The sequence below is a fragment of the Scardinius erythrophthalmus genome (genome assembly GCF_964197995.2).
Source record: "Scardinius erythrophthalmus genome assembly, chromosome: 25".
In the NCBI taxonomy this organism is placed as follows: Eukaryota; Metazoa; Chordata; class Actinopteri; order Cypriniformes; family Leuciscidae; genus Scardinius; species Scardinius erythrophthalmus.
The window spans coordinates 28,249,272-28,272,140 of record NC_138245.1 but is presented as its reverse complement, the minus strand read 5'-3'; the positions used below and the strand labels follow the sequence as shown (position 1 = coordinate 28,272,140).

At 35.9% G+C, this 22,869-nt stretch overlaps 2 protein-coding genes across 2 annotated transcripts in view; both read right to left on the bottom strand.

The window, feature by feature from the left end:
* Positions 1-2,470: 2,470 nt before the first annotated feature.
* mfsd4aa (major facilitator superfamily domain containing 4Aa) lies at positions 2,471-17,167 on the bottom strand. Its single transcript, XM_081358051.1, has 10 exons — positions 16,375-17,167; positions 14,116-14,314; positions 11,539-11,775; positions 9,630-9,795; positions 9,352-9,467; positions 9,078-9,251; positions 7,486-7,633; positions 6,094-6,164; positions 5,887-6,007; positions 2,471-4,434 (listed from the first exon to the last, which is right to left on the bottom strand). Exons 1-10 carry the CDS (start codon positions 16,608-16,610, stop codon positions 4,319-4,321), a joined length of 1,584 nt encoding a protein of 527 aa, XP_081214177.1. The 5' UTR covers positions 16,611-17,167; the 3' UTR covers positions 2,471-4,318.
* A 1,469-nt stretch (positions 17,168-18,636) lies between these two features.
* The window catches only part of cdk18 (cyclin dependent kinase 18), a 52,333-nt gene continuing 48,100 nt past the window's right edge, over positions 18,637-22,869 (bottom strand). The window contains exons 14-16 of the mRNA XM_081357243.1: positions 19,618-19,708; positions 19,385-19,462; positions 18,637-19,199 (exon numbers count right to left, since the gene is read on the bottom strand). Of these exons, the coding sequence (XP_081213369.1) occupies positions 19,165-19,199; positions 19,385-19,462; positions 19,618-19,708 (204 nt within the window). The 3' untranslated portion in view covers positions 18,637-19,164. The remainder of the gene's footprint in view (positions 19,200-19,384; positions 19,463-19,617; positions 19,709-22,869) is intronic.

Sequence of the window (22,869 nt, the reverse complement as noted above, 5' to 3'; positions counted from 1 at the left end):
GTATCAATCTTCCACTTTCTTTGTATGGAAAAAGAGCAGCTTGGACATTCTGCAAAACTTCTCTTTTTGAGTTCCACGGAAGAAAGAAATTCATTTTTGTTTGTTTTAGGCGGGTTTTTAACTATTCCTTTAAGGAAATGAGTTAATTGTACATACAGTAACACGTGATGGGGTGTCAGTAGCATTGTGCTGTTGTTTTGTAGTATTTTCACTTTGACCTGTAGCGTCTTCATTTGTATTCCTGCAGCATTCAGACTGAGTTTGATTGCTCTTGCCTGTATCGTGAGCACTGCACATGCAATTGCCTTCTCATCGAGGGGATCTTGAGTTGCTTAATGCCTTTTATATTTTGAATAATGGATTTTGTGCAGTGTGCAATGACTTTTTTAACCTGTTTCCATTATTTTAGTTTAATGCTCTCTTACCCATGTAGTAGATTTTTTTTTTTTTTTTGAGGAAAAAGCAGCTTAGTTTGACTGCACATTTTACTTCATTAAATAGTCATTTGTTTTGTTTCGATGAAAATTCACATTTTTCTCTGTAGGATCAAATGGGTTTGTTATATGTGTTTAGCTTTTAAACAATGATGTCTTATGTTTTTTTTCCTTCTCTGTTTGCTTGAGTTTTGTTCCCCCCCCCCCCCCCCCCCCCCCCCCCGAGCACATTTAACTATTGTAGCCATACTGAACATCTGTTGTACTTTAATGTGAGTCTAAAGCACTTAAACATTTTTCCTCTTACCGGCACTTTGTGTTTTTTAGAATCTGTTGTAAAACTAATCTCATCTTATTAGTGACTCCACCACCCCAAACACTCACATTTTGGTTTTGGATCAACATTTGGAAACTATGCATTCAAGCTATTTGCTGCACAGAGATTTTGTAATGAATTTGAAGACTTTCTGGCATGATAAAAAAAAAAAAAATTCATGATTACTTTATCGATTACTAACAGTATATTTTCTCTTACTCCAGAAAGTCTAAAAGCCCTGTTTTTTACTACACTTGAAAATAAATGTAGAGAAATTGCACTTTTCACGAGTAGGGTATACTTTTTTTTTTAAGCGATTAAGGCTAATGATGATCTTTAGAGAGAACTATTGTGTTGAATAAAATATTGTCTTAACATAGTTAACATGGCATGAAAAGTAATTGATATTCAATTAATTATAGAAATAATTATTTACTGTTATGATGTAACATTTAGCTGTTCCACTGTGCTTAAAGGGATAGTTCACCCAGAAATGAAGATTAATAGAGTAATCATTAATTACTCACCCTCCTGTTGCTCCAAACCTGTAAGATTTTCATTCATCTTCGAAACACAAATGAAGATCTTTTTATAAAAGCCTAAATTAAATCTGTTCAAGTCTCTTCAGAAAATTTGGACTAAACCGCTCAATTCATATGGATTAGTTTTACGATCTCTTAAAGGGGGGGTGAAATGCTATTTCATGCATACTGAGTTTTTTACACAGTTAAAGAGTTGGATTCCCATGCTAAACATGGACAAAGTTTCAAAAATAAAGTTATACGTTTAATGGAGTATTTCTGTGGCAAAAATAGTCCTTCCGGTTTGTCACAAGTTTCGGAAAGTTTTTTTTTCGAGTATGGGCCTGTGTGACGTCAGATGGGGCGGAATTTCCTTATATGGGTCACTTCTCCCGGAAGGGTGCGCGCGCACCCGTACCCGTAGACCAGAGCGAGAGAGCGAAAGCAGTACGCCCATCAAAGCGCTGTGCTCGGCTTTAGGGAAGTATTTGCCGGATTTGCAGATCGTAATGCTTAAGGATGGAGCAGTCCCAACGATAAAGGTTCACGGTCATGCATTGGAACCGGGCGGTGAGTAAAACTGCTTCAAATGTCTGTGTTGTTAGTTAGCTATCGGCGCGTAAGCACAGCTTTAGCTCCGCCCACACGGCACGCCTCCAGCCGCTTGTTTTTTTGTGGAAAGACTCGGTACAGCCTATCTTTCTTTTATAAATATGATAAAACTAAAGACTTTTTTGAGAGATGAAGGATCCAATACTACTCTATAGGTACTCTGGATTAACATGAGATTGACTGAAACTGAGTGTTTCACCCCCCCTTTAATGAACTTTTTGAAGCATCAAAGTGGTAGTTGCGTAGCTGTCAATGGAGGGACAGAAAGCTCTCAGATTTTATCAAAAAGATCTTCATTTTTGTTCCAAAGATGAACGAAAGTCTTACGGGTTTGGAACGACATGAGTAATTAATGAAATAATTTTTATTTTTGGGTGAACTATCCCTTTAAGAGCTTATAAGCACATGATTTTCAACCATTATTTGGACTCTTCAGTAGAATGACAGAATGGACATTTACATAATCTCATTCCACTGTCAATGTGTACACTATATTCTTATCAACATGACTTTTTTTCTTGATTTATATGACATGTTTTTCATTGACTACAAACCAACATATGGGCCAAAGAAACTATCCTCTGGTGTGTGAGAAATGAAATTTGTAATTTGTATTTCACATTTATTGCAAGAAATCACAAAAAAAAAGTTACACATTAGTTTTTAAAACCATATTCAGACATTTTCCAAATTCTGATAATGGAATAAAAGGAAAATGCTATACACAATAGAAAATGAATCAACATATAATAATGTATTTAATATCTTAATTCTTCTGAAGTGGACAAACTTTTTCTGCAGAAAACCTTTTAGATTCCTATTTTCTACCCTATTCATGGAAAGTGCCGATGCTAAACTTTAAGACACTGCCCTGTAACAGAATCAGATTTTCTCATCCTCTAAATGTCATGACTGCACTGTATTTTGAACAATATTTTGTTTCTCATGAGCAAAACTATGTGAAAAAAAGGATGTTATACTCAAAAGTGTGACTGTAATGGTACAATAGACACCAAATGTTTTCAATATTTTTGTGCAAATGTATTTTCAGATCATCTCTGTCTACCAGCTCAAATGTTTACAAATATATGTTCATTGGCGTACCTGTTGTACTAATCTGTGGATGTTGGAAGGGAAGGAAGATTTCTATAAAAAAAATAAAAAAAGTGTAACTTTTTTTTGGCCTGTGTCTTCATCAAATACAGCTGCAGAAAGCTGACCTCATTTATGCAGCAATTGTGTTAACGTTAGCATGTTTGACACCTGCGTAAACCAGAAAAAACAAATACAATGTTACCCAGGCCAAGAGAAATCCGCTGACACATCAACCTCTCACAGTCAGGCTGGCCCACCTGAACGCCGAGGTCACTGGCTTTAGAGGGACCGTCGAACCTGAAGCCACACAACACAATACAAGGAAACTTTTCCAGGAAGACAGTAGGATGTCCTTTTTTAACCTCTATCTCTTCACCACAAACGTGTTACGAGCACACCGGCTTTGGCAGAGAAGAACTGATCGACTGATTTGGCAACTGATCTGTGCATTAGACGGAGCGTCAGTAGGATTTGAATGAGGTTACGAAGAACAAAATTAATGCAATCCTCCCAAATCCAGTCAAATTATTCAGATTCATGGAGTTGCTTTAAAAGAAAACATTGTAGGGCCTTTACATACAGGGTTCCCACACCTTGGTTAACTTCAAATTCAAGGACCTTTCAAGGACTTTCCAGGTCCAATACCCTCAAATTCAAGGACTTAATGTGGGGACACATTTGTTGTGACGTTCTACAACACAAAGTACCTCACGCGGGAAACATGTAACGTAAATCAAGCAAGCTAGTATGCATAGACCATGAAGTGTGGGCGAAATAACACATTAGGGGACCGGAGTGAATATGGATTTTTTTTTTCCAGAAAAATTGTTGCACAAAATAAATTCAAGCACTTTCAAAACATTGGGTCTTGAAAACATTTTTTCAGATTCACAAACTTTCAAGGATTTCAAGGACCCGTGGGAACCCTGTACATAATCAAAATATATTTCTATTGTTACTTTGATCCAATAAGAACCCATCTTCTTCAAGCACCAGCTATATTCAATTGCTGATTGGTCAGTGTGTTTCTGACAATAAACTCTAAACCATTTCTTGTTAGAAAAGCTTTTGTATTGCACATAACATGACATTGCAGCCATCAAGTATGATTAGATAACATTTGTACATTCATTCATTCATCAAAAACATTTAAATACAAAAATAAACCTTTGGTTCAAGATCTCTTAACACTCCATGTTGTTTTTTTAGCTGTGAAAATCATGATTTTCATGACTGTAGGATATGTTTGATCCTGTCCCATTAGCGATGGGAATGTCCCTGAGTCAACGACACTATTGCTCCTTTGCCCCTGTCATTATTTTCATCCAGCTTCTCCGTTGTTAAGGATCGATGGGTTCTTTCCGCTTTGACACGTCCCATGAGTTCGGCACCGCGGCAGAACAGGTCTTGATCCCATTTTGCTCAAGTCTTTCCGTATAGGAGTTATTGGGGAAAGCTGTAAAATAATTGAGAAAATACGTTAGAAAGTGACCTCTGCATCTCACGAATGATGAGAAGTGTTATTTGATAAGCCAAACCAGGGATGGGCAACTTCAGTCCTGGAGGGCCACTGTCCTGCTAACCCTGATGAAAACTTCACCTGTCTGTAGTTCTCTAGTTCACTCTGGTTCAGGTGTGTTCGATTGGTTAGTTCGATTAGTGACTGAAGTTGCCATTCCTTAGGCCAAACTGTACTGGTTTTAGCTCACAGGACAACACTATTTTTATTTTTATTATTTAACTGGTAGAGCATGGCACCCTCAACGCCAAGGTCATAGCTTCGACTCCCAGTGAACACACAAGTAAGCTGCTCTGATTAAAAGTATCCGCTAAATCAGGGGTGTCAAACTTACGGCCCGGGGAATGATTTGAACAATACATAAAAATAGAGATGCACCAGTCGACCGGCCATAAATCTGAATGGTTTTAAGTTTTTTTTTTTGGCCGATCTCTATTCCAGACTTTGCAATCTTTTCCCAAAATGTAATTTGTGTGGGAATATTACGTATTAATATTAATGAATATTACATAAGTCTGTAAACAGGATGTCAACAGTGGGGAAGACGGACGCAAACAGGACAACACAGCAGAGCAAAAATTGTACCAGGCACAGAAAACTCAGTTTGCGAAATATAGGAAAAAAATATATAAATATTGAAATGGGGGTAGGGGTTTATATGAATGTATCTATGAAAGGGAACTGTCTTCAGCTCCATATAAAGTAGTGTTTATAGACGCAGCGCTGCTTTGTGGATAGCAATGAACATGGAAACGCGATATTGCTGCTGTTCCATAAGCGCCACCTACTGACAGAGAGTGAAGTTGCAGTTTCATTCAGTCTGTCTGCTGTTCTTGTGCTGGTCTCTTCTAGCATAATTTAATTTCACAAAACAGAAGTCAGACCATTATGTTTTTTGCTTTAAATCTTGAAATTATACAATCTAATTAAAAAAAAAAAACTGCTTATGCTACATGTGTAACATCTTTGTTTGGATCTTGATTGAATTAAGTGGTTACCTCATTTCAAATGGCTACAGATATTATAGAGCAAATACACAAGTCATTTACTTAAAGAAATTTGCAACCGATACCAGAATTGGCCAATTTGCTTATAAAAAAAAAAATCGGAATCATCCATGAAAAATCATTCCTAATAAAAAATGTAAAAAATAAATTCATTAAAAAACAGTTTTCACAGAGCAGTGTTTTATTAATTTGTAGTTTGTATGGTTAATAATAATAATGTAGGCTCATTGTCAGTGTATTAGGTTTTAAAAAAGGTTATATATTATTAGCATTATTATATGTGTTATATATTTCCCAACCTAAAATGAGTTTGACACCCCTGCACTAAATGCATTAGAAATTCGGTTATGAGCGACTATGTGCATTCAGAGAGTCAGCGCACCTTCCGTGACGTCTTTGTGACTTTGCTGGACGAAGAACAGCAAAACGAAGGATACGAATCCCAGGCAGCCGAAGATCATTCCGCACAACAGGAAGCTGAAGCTGCCTTGATTGTGCATCACCTGAAGGAGGAAAGAGACTCAAATCAGTAAAATTACATCACAACATTCCGACATTGCATTCCCAATGCAGTGCAAGTCAGACCTACCGAACCCACGAGCACCTGGAGTACCATCTCTCCCATCCCTGCGCTGGTCACCAGGACCGTGGTGGCACAACCTGAGGATGACACACAACAGTCAACTCGGATTTTCATCTGCCGCCATCTTGCCAACAGTCTGGCAATAAGTATAAAAATACTTCAAAAAGGCAGAAAACTCAAACTGTTTGTCAAGATTATGTTGCCAATAAAATGTAATGACAATTGTACAAAACTTCAGCTAATGACGTTAACTTCAGAGCGTGCGAGTTGGGGAAAAACCTAAATGGTATTTTTTTTTTTTGTATAAAAATTTTCGATTGTGATTTAAAATGTGATTAAAAAAAAAAGGTGCTTGTCTGTAGGTATGCACAATTTGGCAGAGGATTTTGTGATATGAAAATTACTAAGAAAAAGAATAATAATTGTGAAAATATTTACCCCAAAAATATTAATAAATTAAAAAAAAAAATAATAATAAAAAAAAAATATATATATATACATATATATATATATATATGTATATATATATATATATATATTTTTTTTTTTCCGAAATGTGTTAATTTGATTGTATTTATTTTTATACTATTTTATTTTATATTTATATTTATTTATAACAATTAATTTAGGTATAATTTTTTAATAATGTCAATGAGATAAATTCAGCATTTGACTTAAATTTGACTATATTTCAGGCCTTGATTCACTTTGAATAACAATTTGAATATGTAATAAAAAATATATATATATATTTTTTTATATATTTTTTTTTATTGGTTACCTCATTTCAAATGGCTACAGATATTATAGAGCAAATAAACAACAAACACATGTACTTAAAGAAATCTGCAACTGGTATCAGAATTGGCCAATTTAACCCATCTATCAAAAAACTGATTGGCTCTTTTAGCTCAAAGCAGCGATGGGATTTCTCCCATTTATTTTTCTTCAAGTGGTTCATCTCATCTTTGGATTCATATGCATTTGTAACATCTGCGACAGCTGCAACCGTTCATTTCAGGTCCAGATCTGCAGGATATTTTTAATATACTTTTAATCACTCTACCCTAACCAAACCCCCAAAGTTGCAGCGTACAGAGAGCGCTCAGTAATTAGCCATTTATTTTAAAATAATTCCTCCCAGAAGCTTTGACCGCTGGGTTTAAAAAGGATGGTCTCCGCTGTAAGACACAAGACCTGTCAGGCCGAACCTTCCAATAAAGCCAAAGGCCAACAGCGAAGAATTAAACAGGGCGGCTCCTGTTGCCTTCGTCTCGGCAGTAAACCTTGAGTAAATACTGCACAACCACCACTGGCTACAGTCAAATCAATGAAAGCCATAGAAAAGAAGGCGATTTAACATTGCCGGAGACAGCGGCGGTCCATCTGGCGCAATACCTTTGTACTCCAGGATGTCTTCAGTGAGCGCTAGCATGCAGGGGAAAATACTGCTTATAAATAGGCCGAGACCGCAGGTGCCGATGAAGAGGAACACACTGCTGTTGCAGAAGATCAGCAGAAGAAGAAGTGTGACTATCACACCCACCTACGACAGAACACAAGGGAGAGGATTTGCATTTGGACACGCTCCAGCAACAAAGCCTTTATTGTTTGAGGTGAACACCCCTGCTTTATCTGCCGAGGAACGGAAATTAAGCGGCCCGCTGTCATAAACTTTTGGCGCAAATAAAAGCGTGACATGACAAAGGACCAGATTGACAATGTCCCTACTGGACGGGGCAGAGCAGGATGCAGAATAAGGATGTTTGGTTTCCCTTGGTGCATCGTGGGTGACACACCTTTTTTTTTTTTTTTATAGTGTAAACCACTTTTATAGTCCACTGGATTTAACACGAGTCTGTGAAGTGACTAAGGAAAGACTGTAGTGGACTGATAAATGATGTTTCTCTAAGCTCCGCCCCTCTTGGTTACCGTTGCCAAATCAGACAAGTTTCACAGATCATCCCAGAAGAATGAACTTGGAAATTTCCATTACATTTCTACAACGCATTCATTATGATACTGTGTACTGATGATCAAAACTGCCAAAAGATTTACATAAATAAATAAATAATAATAATCATAATACTTACTTAAAATAATAAATAATAACATTCTTTATATTACATTAAAATTAAATATTTTTATTCATTTACTATGAGCCTGTTCATTTTTACAATTTCACTTTCACCATTGGGCAAAAGTTTGGAAAATATATATATATATATATATTTTTGAAAAAAGTATCTTCTGCTCACCAAGGCTGTATTCATTTGATCAAAAAATACAGTAAAAACAGTAATCAGGGTTTCTGCAGGTTACTGAAGTCAAATTTAAGACCTTTTTAAGACATTTTAAGACCATAAAGATTTAAATTTAAGACCTACATAAAATGTAGTTAGCGGGGTTAGCTAGCTAATGCTAGCGGGGTTAGCGGAAGGGGCGGGACTTACCAGCTCTATAGAGCTGGTAAGTCCCGCCCATCTGTAAAACCCGCCCATGTGAGAAAATAATTATTTTCTGGTCCCGTTTGAATTGTGCCATGAATGTGAACATATGTTGTCTGTGAATTTTTTATATAATTTTTCATGTTACGAGTTTGACAGTATATGGTATGATTCTTCGGCTAGCAGTTGTGGAAAAGACATAACGAGAAAGACTACATGTCGCCTATGTGGCGTCACCCCATAAAGTTGACTTAGCCGTGGTTTTCGCCAACCTCAACGATTTTGTCCTCTCCCTGAAAGAAGGCGGTGCCTTTTTTCCCCCCTACTATGTTATGTCATGTCTTTTGTCATTTCTCACATTTTCACACAAAAAAATGAGGTCATGTGTCATTTCAACCATAAAAAAAAAAAAAAAAAAAAAAAAAATTACAGACCCAAACCTTTTGGACGCTAGTTTAAATACCACGTGTCTTACAATTATAAGTGACTTAGCAACAACGTATTCCACATTTGATCAAATAATTCCCATGAAAATGTGCACACCTGATTGACGATGAGCAGTCGGATGGGTTTAAAGTGGTAAGACAGAGGTATGGCGGACAGGCGGCCGACGGTAATCGCCGCCCAGAAGACGCTGGTCAAGTACCCGGCGGTCTTGTGAGGTAGATCCATAGGGGGCGCCACTGCGTAGCTGTACACGAAGCCTGTGTATGAGCCCTGAGGAGCGAGACATTCAATAATACATGAGTTCAAGTAATTAAGCAAATGCTCTTAAATTACAGAGCTGAAACGGCTGTGAAGTGCTAATCCTGCTTACCACTATACCGTCAGAAAAGAAGAGCACCAGACCCCCGAGGATATGGATCCAAAAGAAAGACGGTGGAAAGCTGTTCGCGTTGCCAAGGAGACAGCAGCTGAACAAGCCTATATGGCCTGTAGAGACAGACACAAGAGCTGGAAGATTACAACAACATCCTTTCTGGCTGTTATGAACATCTAACGGCATGTTTCTGACTTCATGCACTTTCAATCACGCTCATGTCTGATCCAACATGGTAATTATTTCATCAACTTCAGTGGTGCAGGAGTGCTTACTTCTGGAAGACTCTTTCTGATGTCCAGCTTCTTCCGTCAGACCTGTGGTTCCCCAGGTTTTCATCGCTAGCACGTCTCCATCTAGTAAACGTCGACTGGGGTCTGATCCGCATGCGAACAACCGCTCATAATACATCAGGATGAAAATTGCGACTGGTACTGGGAGCTACACAAAGACAAGACAGAGTATAAAGATGGAAATTAGGGATTTTTGATTCATTATGGAATCGTTCTTTTGAACAGGTGTTCTTAAACGACTTTTTAGCATTCATAAAACTCTATAATAAAGAAGTCTTGATGGAAACTGTAAAAACCATCTATCTATCTATCTATCTATCTATCTATCTATCTATCTATCTATCTATCTATCTATCTATCTATCTATCTATCTATCTATCTATCTATCTATCTATCTATCTATCAAATATTGTCTTTAATAAATAAGCAAATATCCAAATATAATTTTTGCTCATTCAGTGGAAAACATCCCTTGATTATTTAACTAACATTTGTGTACTTGCATAAACATATATTTATAATAAACTTTCGTCATTTTTATTATAATATATAGATATACTGCCATTCAAATGTTTGGGGTCTGTAAGATTTTTCAATGTTTTTCAACTGAAATATTGTGAAATATTATTACAATTTAAAAGGACTTGTTTTCTATTTGAATATATTGTAAAATGTCATTTATTTCCATGATGCAAAGCTGAATTTCCAGCATCATTACTCCAGTCTTCAGTGTCACATGATCCTTCAGAAATCATTCTAATATGCTGATTTGCTGCTCAAGAAACATTTCTCATTATTATCAATGTTGGAAACAGTTGTGCTGCTTAATATTTCTGTGGAAACAGTGTTTACATTTTTAAATACAATTTTTAAAGTGTTAAAAAAAGTGAAAAAGAACAGCATTTATTTGAAAGAAAAATCTTGTATAATATTATAAATGTCTCTAATGTCATTTTTTAAACAATTTAATGCATCCTTGGCTAGCTGAATAAAAGTTTTTTTTTTTCGCCCCGTGGTTTAAAAGGGACACAACAAAAATAGGGACACACGAGAAAGCCGAAATAGAATGCAAAATTTATTAACAAAATAGAACTACACAGAAAAATTCATAATCCGTGCACGCTTTTGCAATTGTTGTTTTGTAAATCGTTCTTTCGCAATAGTTGTTTGTAATATTCAGTTACACAACAATATGCTGATTGATTACATAACAATATTTGGATGTAATATTCAGTTCCAGTAAAAATCTGTTCCAGTTAATGGAGTAGGCTATACACAGGTGATGTGTAATATTCAGTACCAGTAAACTCCACCCGCTGGAACAGTTTCTTACAGTAAATGAATATTACACAACATCACCTGTTCAGTTTTGCAAACTGTACTCACAGATTTTAGAAATCTGTTTTTCTGTATATTGATTTGTTGTGTATTGTTAAGATGAATACAACTGTCTTAACTGAATTTTTCTATGATTTGGAGATGAGGTGTGTAATGTATAGATGACATGAAACCGCATGTGGTTGAACTGAAACACCCCCAGGTCTCCTGTATTTTGGTACCCAAATGTTGATAGGTGTGCTATATTGCCCAGGCGTGTCAGTTATACTATCGCTATTTATCTAGTTTAGTCATTAGACATTATAGCCAGTGTTTATGCAGACATGTTTGATGGAGTGCAGTCGCCAAGGTGACAATCTTAGTTCATTTCTTTTATTCAAATACCCTCCCAGCTGGCTCTTCCTCTGACATTAGAGCTGAATGAGCATTTAGTCTGCACACTAACCGTACACAACCTCAGTATCACGCCGCCATTCACACGATAATCCATTAGCTAGTGTTCTGATGGCACGCCACTCTTAAAAACTCAAAACTCAAGACAGATGGATCTTACATTGATGACAGCCATGATCCAGAAGGCGTAGGAAACGTTGGTCACCACCTCTCCCTCGGTGTGGAGGTGGACACTGGACACGTTGTGCACATGTCTGCCAGCGAGCCTGTGTCTCAGATGAGTTAATGATGTTGCATTGACACTGCTGTTCCCAATCACACAGCTGGTCTCAGACAGAAAGGGGTCAGCGATGAGGGGACTCACTAACGCCCCGAGACCTACAAAGAAGTGAAGGGCCTGGAAGAGATCAGAGACAACCCAGATAAACAGGAGAATCAAAAGAGGGATGTTCGTTTTCTGATACAAGATTCTCACAAAAGTTTTTAAAGCAACTTTATAAAACACAATTCTAGAGTCTGATTGGATGCATGTTTAAAGCTGTTAAACGATGCTCAGCAATAGGCCAATATTCAATCATGCTCGAAACAGCCTATAGTTATGCTAATTAACCTAATGAAAAAAGAATACATTGTATTATTTATTGAACATTGATGTGTTATCCAGTGTTATTTTAGCATTACTTATATTCTATTAGTTTTTATTAATATTTTTAATTGCTTTTTATTTTTTATTTCCAGTTTTCATTTTTTAATGCCATATTTTATAAAAATGTATATATTTTCTCGTAATATTAATATTTAGGTTTAATGTATTGTTTTTTATTTCTTTATATTTTTTTTCTTTGTATTTTCACACACACACACACACACACACACACACACACACACACACACACACACACACACACACACACACACACACACAAATTTCTATTTAGTTTTTCACCTAATATTTTTATTTTATTCTATTTAAAATTGTATTTTAGCTTTATTTCAATGAACATACATGGTTTTGATAGCTTTAGTTAACAATAACCCTGATGTTTTTAAATATTGATATGTTTTAAACAGAACACACCCCTCAAGATATGCACTACAGTAATTTTACCACTCTACTTGAACCCAACTTCACCCTTAACCATGGTAAAATCAATAAATCATGCCATTCTGTGTCATATTGTTTCAATATGACTGTAAACAGAATCAGTGTGTGAAAGGAGATCGATTATGTTTTTTTTTTTTACAAAAAAATAATCTACTAATTATATATAACTGGTACAGCAACGTCACATGGGTTTGCTTAAATATTTCTTATTGTTAAGCATTTTTAACCCTTTGTATACTGAGGGCGTGCTTTCTTTTTTTACTTGGAAAAGAATGTTGTTTACATTACCAATTTTTCAAATGTCAGTGAAATCTTTAAAATGATAATGAACTGGTTCTGTGAGTGCCTGACTGCTTCCTATTGGCCAAGGGGAGAACGACTGCTGCTATGACTGCTATTCTTTATTATTTTTTTCCACAACTGCCACATCGCTTCGTCTTGTTGTTAAAGTAGTGCATATTTACTTATTATGAATAACCATTTGAAGGATATTGTATGTTTTATACTCAGAGAAAATAGACTGTTTTTGACTGAAATACCAGAATTTAATCTAGATAGCGGGGTGAATGTTTATATGGTAGTCAGTGAATGGGATGCTGAATATCATTACGATTTTTCCAGTAAATAAGCAAGAATAAACCTGGTGTCCTCCAAGATTCCTATTCTGACAACAAAGCACTTGAATGTGACAAGCTTTTAATCACGATTTCAGAAGTGGGAAATTTCCGATAGCATAGCATAAAAGGCATTTGCATTCCGTATGTGTGAGGGATGAATGAAAAACACATCAGCTCAAATGAACCTACAATTTAATCTACCAAATCAATCATTTCCTTAAATATAAATACTTTAAAATGCTAAATTTAACACACACAATCATTCACTACAAAGTTTCATTTTTTGGGTGTATTCGGGATTAAACGCATCTAAAATAAAAGGTTGTTTATATGTGTGTAAGTATATGTATGTGTGTGTGTGTGTGTGTGTTTGTATGCAAATATATATATATATATGTGTGTGTGTGTGTGTGTGTGTGTGTGTGTGTGTGTGTGTGTGTGTGTGTGTGTGTGTATGTATCATATGTAATCATATGTAATGATTTCTGAAGGATCATTTGACACTGAAGACTGGAGTAATGATGCTGGAAATTCGATCTTTGCATCAAAGGAATAATTAACTATATTACAAGTAAATTTTATATTGTAATAATATTTTACAGTTTTACTGTAGTTTTGATCAAATAAATGCTAGCTAAGACTTCATAAAAACACATAAAATAAGATATGTTCAAGGCCTCAAGTTACCATGTTAATTTAATTTGAAAGAAAGGGTTCAAATCCTGGCCTAATATGTAACATTATTTTTTATTTTTTAAACAAACCAAGCAAAATTGCTTTCAGTGATCATCATGCTTTTGGAAGAAGCATCTCTGGAATTCATAATAACTCCAATAGTTCTCCTTTTGTAAAAGTCAAACAGGTTTTTCTAGGGTGGGAAACTAACAACAGAATTTTCTGTTTTAAAGCAAATGATCGGAGTACATTGCGTGTAAGGACTTAATATAGACGTCATTGGAAGATTTGTGTCTCAAAACTTCAGACAAGATACTATTGTCTGACTGAATACACTGACCTGCAGAAAAACAGTGGAGTCTTTCTGGTAGATCTTGACCAGTTGTAGGTTTGATATGGTGTCAATGATGCCCATGGCAAGACCAGACACCGCCATGGCAAACGCCAACATGAGCAGCTTATGGCATAGTGGGATGACAGCGAAAACCACAGAGATGATGAGCGTGGACGCTGCCAAAGCTGACAAAGAACTCACAAGCCTGAGACAAATAAATAACACATTGTGTTTTAATCAGAAGGCAACAGTAATAGTACTAGTAGTAGTCAGGGTTGGGTGGCATGAAGAATACGCAAACGCATTTCTGTAGGGTTAAAACCTTTTTAATGTGGAAAAACTGAGCACGTTTAGTAGTAACATGTATATAAATGTTATATATAAAGTAAAGTTTCAATCAGATCCCACCTGAAACAAAATTCATTAAAGTATATTTGTATTGTACTAAAAACATACTCAAGTACATTTTTAATACATTTAATAGTACGTCTTTTTCACCTGTTATTTTCTCCTTGGCCCAATTCAGTTCTGTTTACATGGCTTATCAAATGCTACTTCTATTGATAGCAGATGATACCAGTGGGTACATGATACTAGTTTACTTTCTTCCAGTTTCATGATGACACAAACTGTATTACCATAAAGCAAAACAGGCAAAAGTAAACATGAATGTTCTCTATTTAAATACATTCAGGACTGTAAAATAAGAGATAAAGATCAACCATACACAAATCCACAGAGATAACGTATTATATGACTATCTGTGATGAGAAAAAAAGAAGAAAAAGAAAAGGTTTTGCAACTACTCTGACTCCAAGTTTCCTAATATAAGCAATTAAAGGGTCAAAACATGACTAAAGCAAGAGAAAGAGAGTACTATCTATTACTACAGCCATGCTCGCTACTATCTGCATGGTTTTACCTATTTTCAAGTTAATACGTGGACAATTTCCGTGGTACAGGCTTAGAACTGTAGGGTAACCAAAAAACAAACTGTAAACAAATATATAACTATGCCATGGAAATATTTGCGTGTACATATAGCTGTAAAACATACTCAGTTCTTCCTTGAATGTGAAATTATGTCACTTTAAAAGAGCAAATATTGTTCCAAACCTTTCCTATGAAAAGCATTTTTGCAACACATACAAAAATGAACTTTACAAAAGTGAAATTCTTTATCTATCAGGCAAAACAACAGCAGGCCAGCGTGTGTTTTTATGGCTCGAGTCCCAGATAACTGAGAAAGCAAGACTTTAATGAGCACATGACCACTACAGACCGAGGCCACGGACGGGTTAGAAACTGAGCAGTCCCAAAGAAAACAATAGTTTACTATCGTATTTACATATGGGTAGGAGTCAGACACATTTAAATTCCTTATCACATGAGGAAGTGTACAAGATACATGATAAACAAAACATCTCACATTACAAGTTTAACATTCGAGACAACCATATCAGAAATGTCAAAAAAGTCTAGGGGAAGTAAAACATGTATATTGTTTTTTATTTTTTTTTACAAATAAACAAATATTATGCAAAGCATATGGATTACCAATAGAGAAACACAGTGTTGGGGAAAGTTCCTTTTAAAAGTAATTCATTATAATATTGCATTACTCCCTAAAAAAGTAACTAATTGTGTTACTTAGTTACTTTTTATGGAAAGTAATGTATTACATTACTTTTGCGTTGCTTTTTCTCACCTGGGCTGGGCTTGCTTGCTTGTTTTTTAACAACAACAACATAAAAACGTGTAAAGGCCCTTTCACACCAAAAGTGACATGAATAAGTCCCAGGCTACAAAAATGCTTTTGTGGAATCCAGATTACAATACACACAAAGCACTGCAGTATGGTTTTTAATTTCAGTCATTATACAGTTAATTATCAGCCAGCATAGGCTAAAATTGTAAATAAATAAATAGATAGATCTTTTTCAGTTCCTCTTTATTTTGAGGAAGTATGCTAGTAAATACTTTTCTAAAAACTAAAACCAAATTTGTATGTACAATGTTATTTAAAGGAAGTTGACATAATGGTTAAAAATGTATATAAGTGTATCTCTTTAGGGGTCACAATTTATTTTTTTCTGATTTAAATTTATTTGGAATTTTATAAGTAGCCTACAATTTCTATATTCCATTAAGGTCATGAAGAATTGGGACGTTTAAAACTGCAGCTGACATGTCAACCACTCAAGAATGAAATAAATAAAATATAAATCCATTGCAAAAACAGCTGTATTTCTTCAAAATACTCACGTTTTACTGAAGAAACCCCCAATGGTGCTTCCAATAAAGAGGAAAAACTGTTGTGAGAAGAAGACCAGAGTGATCTCCTGTAGGGTGGACTGAGTCTGACATCTCAGGTCCAGAATGGTCGGACCCAGAAAAGCGACACAGAGCCCAAAACTGAAGAACACAATCCAGTATGTGAAAGTATGCTGCCAGTTACTGCGGAACAAAGCCCAGATACGTTCATTAAGCAGATGCTTCATACTGGAGAAAGTTTCTGAGGTGTTTCTTCAGCATTTGCTCAGCGCAATTCACCCTAGGGACGAGAAAACTTGTCCAAATTGAGAGTCGCGTGTTCAGAGTGAACGCGGAGTGATGCTTAACCGATTCGCGAACGAGTTGTTCTTTGAAATCGGTTCTTTTGAAAGATTCGGTTAAACCGACTCCTTAGCGGAGACGCGTTGGTAAAACATTTTAGTTATGTTTAGCTTCAAGTGTGTTACTGGTGTTTTATATGTTTTAGTTTTTTTTATGAAAGTCAAAGAAAATCTTTAGGAAATTATGTTATTGTGGAGCCTGCTTTAGACATAAATTAAAATCAACAAAACACATCGGATTCCCAGCAACATTTGAGACAGTAGGCTATTAGCCTACCAATATTCACACACAAGTATTTTTGACTAAATATTTATTTATTCAGGGAGCGAACGAACTGGTCCAATTAAAGCGAATCGATTAGCTAAAATTATTCCATCACTGTCGGGAAGAGGTCAGTGCTTGTGCCAAAAATAACACTATCGACTAGTAACCCAAGCGAACCGATTCACTAAAACAAAATGATTCACTTAAAAGATTCAAACATCCAAAGATTTCAGTGCAACAGGTGTGTTTCCCAACAGTTTGATCCTGTCACAGAATTCGTCATAAAACTTAAAGCCAAAATACACTTGAAGGTAAGAAATCACGCATGGTTGCCTGAGGCATCTTTTGTATTTCGACTCTTTTGTTTTATATTTTCACATCCAGCGTACCGAATATATCTGACAGGTCCGACGAGTTTTAATAGGTTATGTCTTTTGTTACAGCTATGAACACAAACCCACTCTAATTTATACACAGGTTTATCTGGTTTTCCAAGTGACAGTAATCATTTATGTTGCTTAGACCAAATCCTATTTTAAGTTTACTTTGTGAAGTGTAGGCTACTAATGACAAACAGCACCATGCAAGACAATAAGACTATTGTTTGAGACGAGAGTAGAAACACTCCCATAGTTCAACTCAACTTCATAATTTATTTAGTTATTATTTAATTACTTTTGGCATTTTTGCAGTCACAATACATTCAGCTTCAGAATATCATAATAGAATAGACAAATCACACAAAATATTTAATATCACATTTCATACAAAAATCTAAATCTTTTATAAAACATTTAGACATCATCTAAGATCATTTAATACCGTAGTTTTTTTTCTTTTCACTGAGAATAAAGAAAACACTTGTCAAAATACATATATTTATATATTAATTCTTTTCAATAGAGTATTTAAAATATTTTCATTTACCACAAAACACATAAATTAGTGCCACCGCTGCAGTGATGTTAAATTAAATCTTCATAAGTCATTATATTTTCTGTCAGTCATTCTCAATATTTCTGTTCCCGGGTGGCCTTTAAATGATCAAGCTTTTCATTTCTGTCCACTAGCATGTGCTCAGTGCCATTTACAATAAAGAGTCATAGTGCGCTCATTTAAAAAAAACTACAAGATACAGTAGGAGAAGGTGAACAACATTAGGTTTCATTTCCAGGACACTTGTATGCCATGTGCAAATGCGGAGTAGCAATTAGCCTAACTGGCAAAACTAATATCTGTATGTGCAATTACTTGAAAGGAGCAAGATCCTTGAGAAAATTTAAGTAGATGGTTTTTCGAAAATTGGACCCCATCATCTCTTATGGTCTGCAAAAGGCACCTTTTGATGATTTCATAAATTAGTAACTAGTTAAAAGATGGTGTAAGCGATTTTCTTTTGGAGTACCAAAGCTCTTTTCTAGCCAATCGAAAACGGGTGGTCTAAAGGCCCGTTCACACCAGTTTTGTCATCTGCTGTTTTAAATGCTCAAACTCTTTAAAGAAGGGTGGATTCTGATTGGCTTATAGTTATCGGCCATTTTGCTTTCAAAACACTTAAAATCGCTTACAGCACCTTTAGTAGCTGAAGTTCATTAGTGTCATCATGACATAATTCAAGTAATTCTCTATTCAATGGCTCAAATATTTATGACAATTTGCATTTTTAATGCTTCAAAATCAACACTACTAAATGTTATAGTACTGAATGAATGTTTGTGAAAAAAAATCGTAATATGTGCAGTGACTCATTAAACACGTGTGGCAAAACAAGTCAAACCTCAAACTGAAATGAAGGAAATTGAACTCAATGGGAAAAGTACATGAAGCTACCATGTTACACACACACGAATGAAAATACTAAATCAACTAGAACTTTCAGGTGTTCAGATCTACGTCTCCAGAAAGAGAAGAATCTAGACACACTTTAAATGCCTTTCCTAGCTCTGAGCTTCAAGATCAGCATGGTGTTTAGGTTTGAAAGAGATTTGATTGAGGCTTGGTTACACTTATCCATCTCATGTTATTTACTTCCATTCAGTCTGTTTTCTGAAGTCCAGACTGTAATAAAGTACTGTGTGTATGAATGGATGTGTGCATGCATGTTTTGGATGCTTTTTCCTTCATAATGATTTTGTTCTGCCGATCTCTTCATGGACACCACTTTGATTCTATTCCTCAGAATATGCTTTGTCTGCGGTTCTTGCCTCGACCTGGATTTGGAGAAAATGACCCCGTGTTAGAAAGATCTGCAGGAGTGCAGGTAAGCAAGTATTAATGCGTGATTTAATCTTACAGGTTTACAGATGGGATTAATGCGCTTTATGCACGACTAAACATGATCAAGTTGCGCTCTGCAAATAGAGATGACTGTTGTCAAAGCAATGGAATCGAATACCTGGTGGCTGGAATACTGAACTCCTTAGTCCCGGATCCTTCTGTAGCTGGATCTCCCTCAGTGAAAACACGGATGAGGCTAGAGAGGATGGAAGACAAGCGGGTGATGATCACAGCAAATGCGTTGTTGTTTGTTGTTTCGCCAAGGTAAAAGACAGATTATGAGGCTTCTGTTGAGGTGATGTTATATAAGCAGACTCTCCAGAAATGATGTAAATATTGGGATGAACTCACTGTCAGGTATGGAGTGGATGTTCTCGCCAAGCGTCAGGAAGTAAGAGTGTGTCAGAGACAACTCGGCTGACATTCTACTCCTGGTGTCGTACTGAAATGGAACAAAACACAAAAAATAGAGGGAAAATGTAGAGTTATGGGTTTTTCATTAATTGGAAAACAAACACACACACACACACACATTTCATGTTGATCTATAGTGATCATAATTAGCCATATATTATGATAATTTTATTACCTTATTATTTATTATATACATTATAAAAATAAAATGATATAAATATATAAATTGAATGTGTTTTTAATATTACATTTCATATTTTAATTAATTGACCACAATTAACCATATATTATTATTATTTAATATACATACACATATCATGTATGTGTGTATATATTTATATTATAATATTTTTATTTAAAATGTGTAAATGTGTAAAATGTATATATAGATGTATTCATTCAATATATATATATATATTTATATACACATATAAACACATATATATATATAATATATAAACAGTATATATATATATATAATGTACTGTATATGGTTTGTATGTATAGAGATTATTAGAATATATATACATTTTACACATTTACATATTATAATATAAATAATGATAAATATTATAATTATAATAAATATAATATACATTTCTTAATACATTCAACATTTTTCAACTTAAGTTTGAATAATTTCAGACAGTTTTGATTTTTGAAGTGCAGTAGATGCACTAAAACTCCGGGAACTTTGACTTTTGAACATGCGTAGTGCTTCTTTCAACATTTTCTGCTCTAGAGCTCAAGTTACAGTTCCTCTGATCCGCGTCTTCACTAATAACTCGATCTGAGCACAACTCCCCTGACTTGTTGATCCCTGAGCTATGAAGTAGTTTTAAATAATGAAGCACCCATCATCCTGCTGTCATCTCACACAAAGTTATAAAATTGTCTCCAGCGAAGTTTGGCGTTGTTTAAAGTGCGCATTGTGTGAGCCAGACAGCGCGATCAGTCAGCGGGGTTTGATGAGAAACAGGTGCACGGTTCGGACTCATTAAGGCCCCTGTCACCATTAACGAATCGCGCGCTCCGTGGTCTTTCATCATAATGACAGGTCAGCGTGCACTCAAGCTGCGCATGCCATCAGAACGCACAAAGAAAGAGAGAAACGCATTCACGTTTCTTTACAAATGCAGCATATTGTACTGAAATACATACGCACACAGTCTAAACCTGCTTTTGAAGACCTCCCATTCAGTCTATTGTTGTCTTACTAATCATAACTATTACAGTCTAACACTACTTTGTTTTTATGCTTACAAAAAGTACCATGGTATTACCATCTGATACCATCAGGGTACACTGTATTGATCAGAATCAGAAAGAGCTTTACACACACACACACACACACACACACACACAAGAAATAAAAGTCTTGGTGATAGCCGCACAAGTGCCACAGTTTGTAGGTGCAGATGTTATTTAGGACATTATTAGGCACATTTATAAAACCTTTTTTAACACATTTATGTAGCTGTCACACTGAAGACTTTATGGTATATTGAGTTTTACCCCCGGTTTCACAGGCAAAATGCATAAGCAACTTCCACTGACAAATCTTAAAACATGTGCCATTGGTTTGTCTCAAGATGCACACTAATGTTTAAGGCATGTTTATAGAAGCTACTTAAATGTCCTAATTGAACTAAGGCCTAATCCCGGTTTATTCTAAGACCTGTCTGTGAAACCGAGCCTTAATGTTTGTAAATCAAGCTATATTTTTAGCTGCTTTATGCTGGCTTTCCTGCATGACCAGCTAAAAAGTGGCCAAAACCCTTCTAAAACCAGTAAAAAGACCAGTCTGACCAGGACCAACAAAAACCCTCTTAATCCCTATTCGCACTGGGTTAGTATTATCTGGGGACCACGTGTGATTTAGAAAATACCCCCCACATCTGAATTTCGTGTTCGCATTCGCACGGGATAAGCGAAGCCTGTGATTTTACTCGAATTTACTGACTTATCTCCTGGATATGATGTCAATAGGCTATTGCTTGGAAATGTCTTGTCGTTACAGGTCTAGCTGTATGAAATATCATAAACAGAATGTTCCTTACCGCATGCTGCTAGTCATCCATCTCCATCTAATCATTATTTTAGTGTTTGCTCTTCTGATGGTTTTCAGCTTTCTCTCTCTGCAAATGATATAGTTGCATGGGTGTAGGCTATAGCGATATGACCCAGCACCCAAAATACTATCAAAACACTCCAACGCAGCCTCCATTCTTCGCGAAAGATGGATAAAAGAGCGCACAGGAAACAAAAACCTTGAAAAATATATACGACGCCGCCAAATCACAGAGATGCCGATTCGCACAGGATTAAGATCACAGACAACCGCCGCAATTATTACAAATGACTAGAGGTCACCAGGTAATACTAATCCCATGCGAATAGGGCTTTAATCTGTTGTTTTTTTTTTAACAGTGTAGACAAATCGTATTCCAAATCCTAAACCTAAAAAACTTTCATCGTTTTTCGACGCGTATAAAGAAAATATTTAGTCGCTCTGTAAACTTTTCTGAGCCTTTTTTGTCCCCAAAAGTATTGCTAGTTCACCAATATGCATTACTGTATCCTACGTACATGTGTGAACTACAGCCCAAAACACTGAGATCAGCATTGAGTCTCTGAAAGAGTCTTTAGCCTGTCGCACCCCTCTGTGTTCATTCGTTCCCCCAAAATAATCTTGAACTGTATTCCTCTGAAAGGTCCTTATACGCTTGCCTGTACCTGAGTGAAGCGACGAGGTGTCATCCTGCGTTTGTTTACCTGTGTTTTAATAACAATATAATGCTCCGCGCCTGACACCCCTGCCCGTAGCAAACTAATTGGACCTGGAGGAGAGCAGGCAGAGAGGGAAGTTGACACCATAATTATCTTCAGAGCTCACTCCATCTCGCCAGCCAAACTCTTAACAAGGGCTTTTCTTCACCCGGGGATTGGGAGCTGAAGACAGTTGCAGGGCCATGGCATTAAACATCACCTCACTGGCCTCTGCACATGTGCTGTGTGCTTGTTAGAAATCACACACAAACCTCTGTTTTTATATAGAAGTTAACCAGAATTTGTTTATTTTTTTGTCTGATACAGATTTATTTAAAACTAATTACAATTGATTGATTTTAAATGATTAGTAGGCCTGCAGATCATTTTTTATTGATTAGTAGTTAGTATTATTATTTA

Excerpts from the sequence above, each read along its gene's own strand:
- mfsd4aa (XM_081358051.1), bottom strand. The coding sequence starts at position 16,610 with ATGAAGCATCTGCTTAATGAACGTATCTGGGCTTTGTTCCGCAGTAAC. Across the intron at positions 9,796-11,538 it reads GGATCATGGCTGTCATCAAT|CTCCCAGTACCAGTCGCAAT; the intron begins GTAAGATCCATC and ends GTCTTTGTGTAG. Across the intron at positions 9,252-9,351 it reads TCTTTTCTGACGGTATAGTG|GGCTCATACACAGGCTTCGT; the intron begins GTAAGCAGGATT and ends CTCGCTCCTCAG.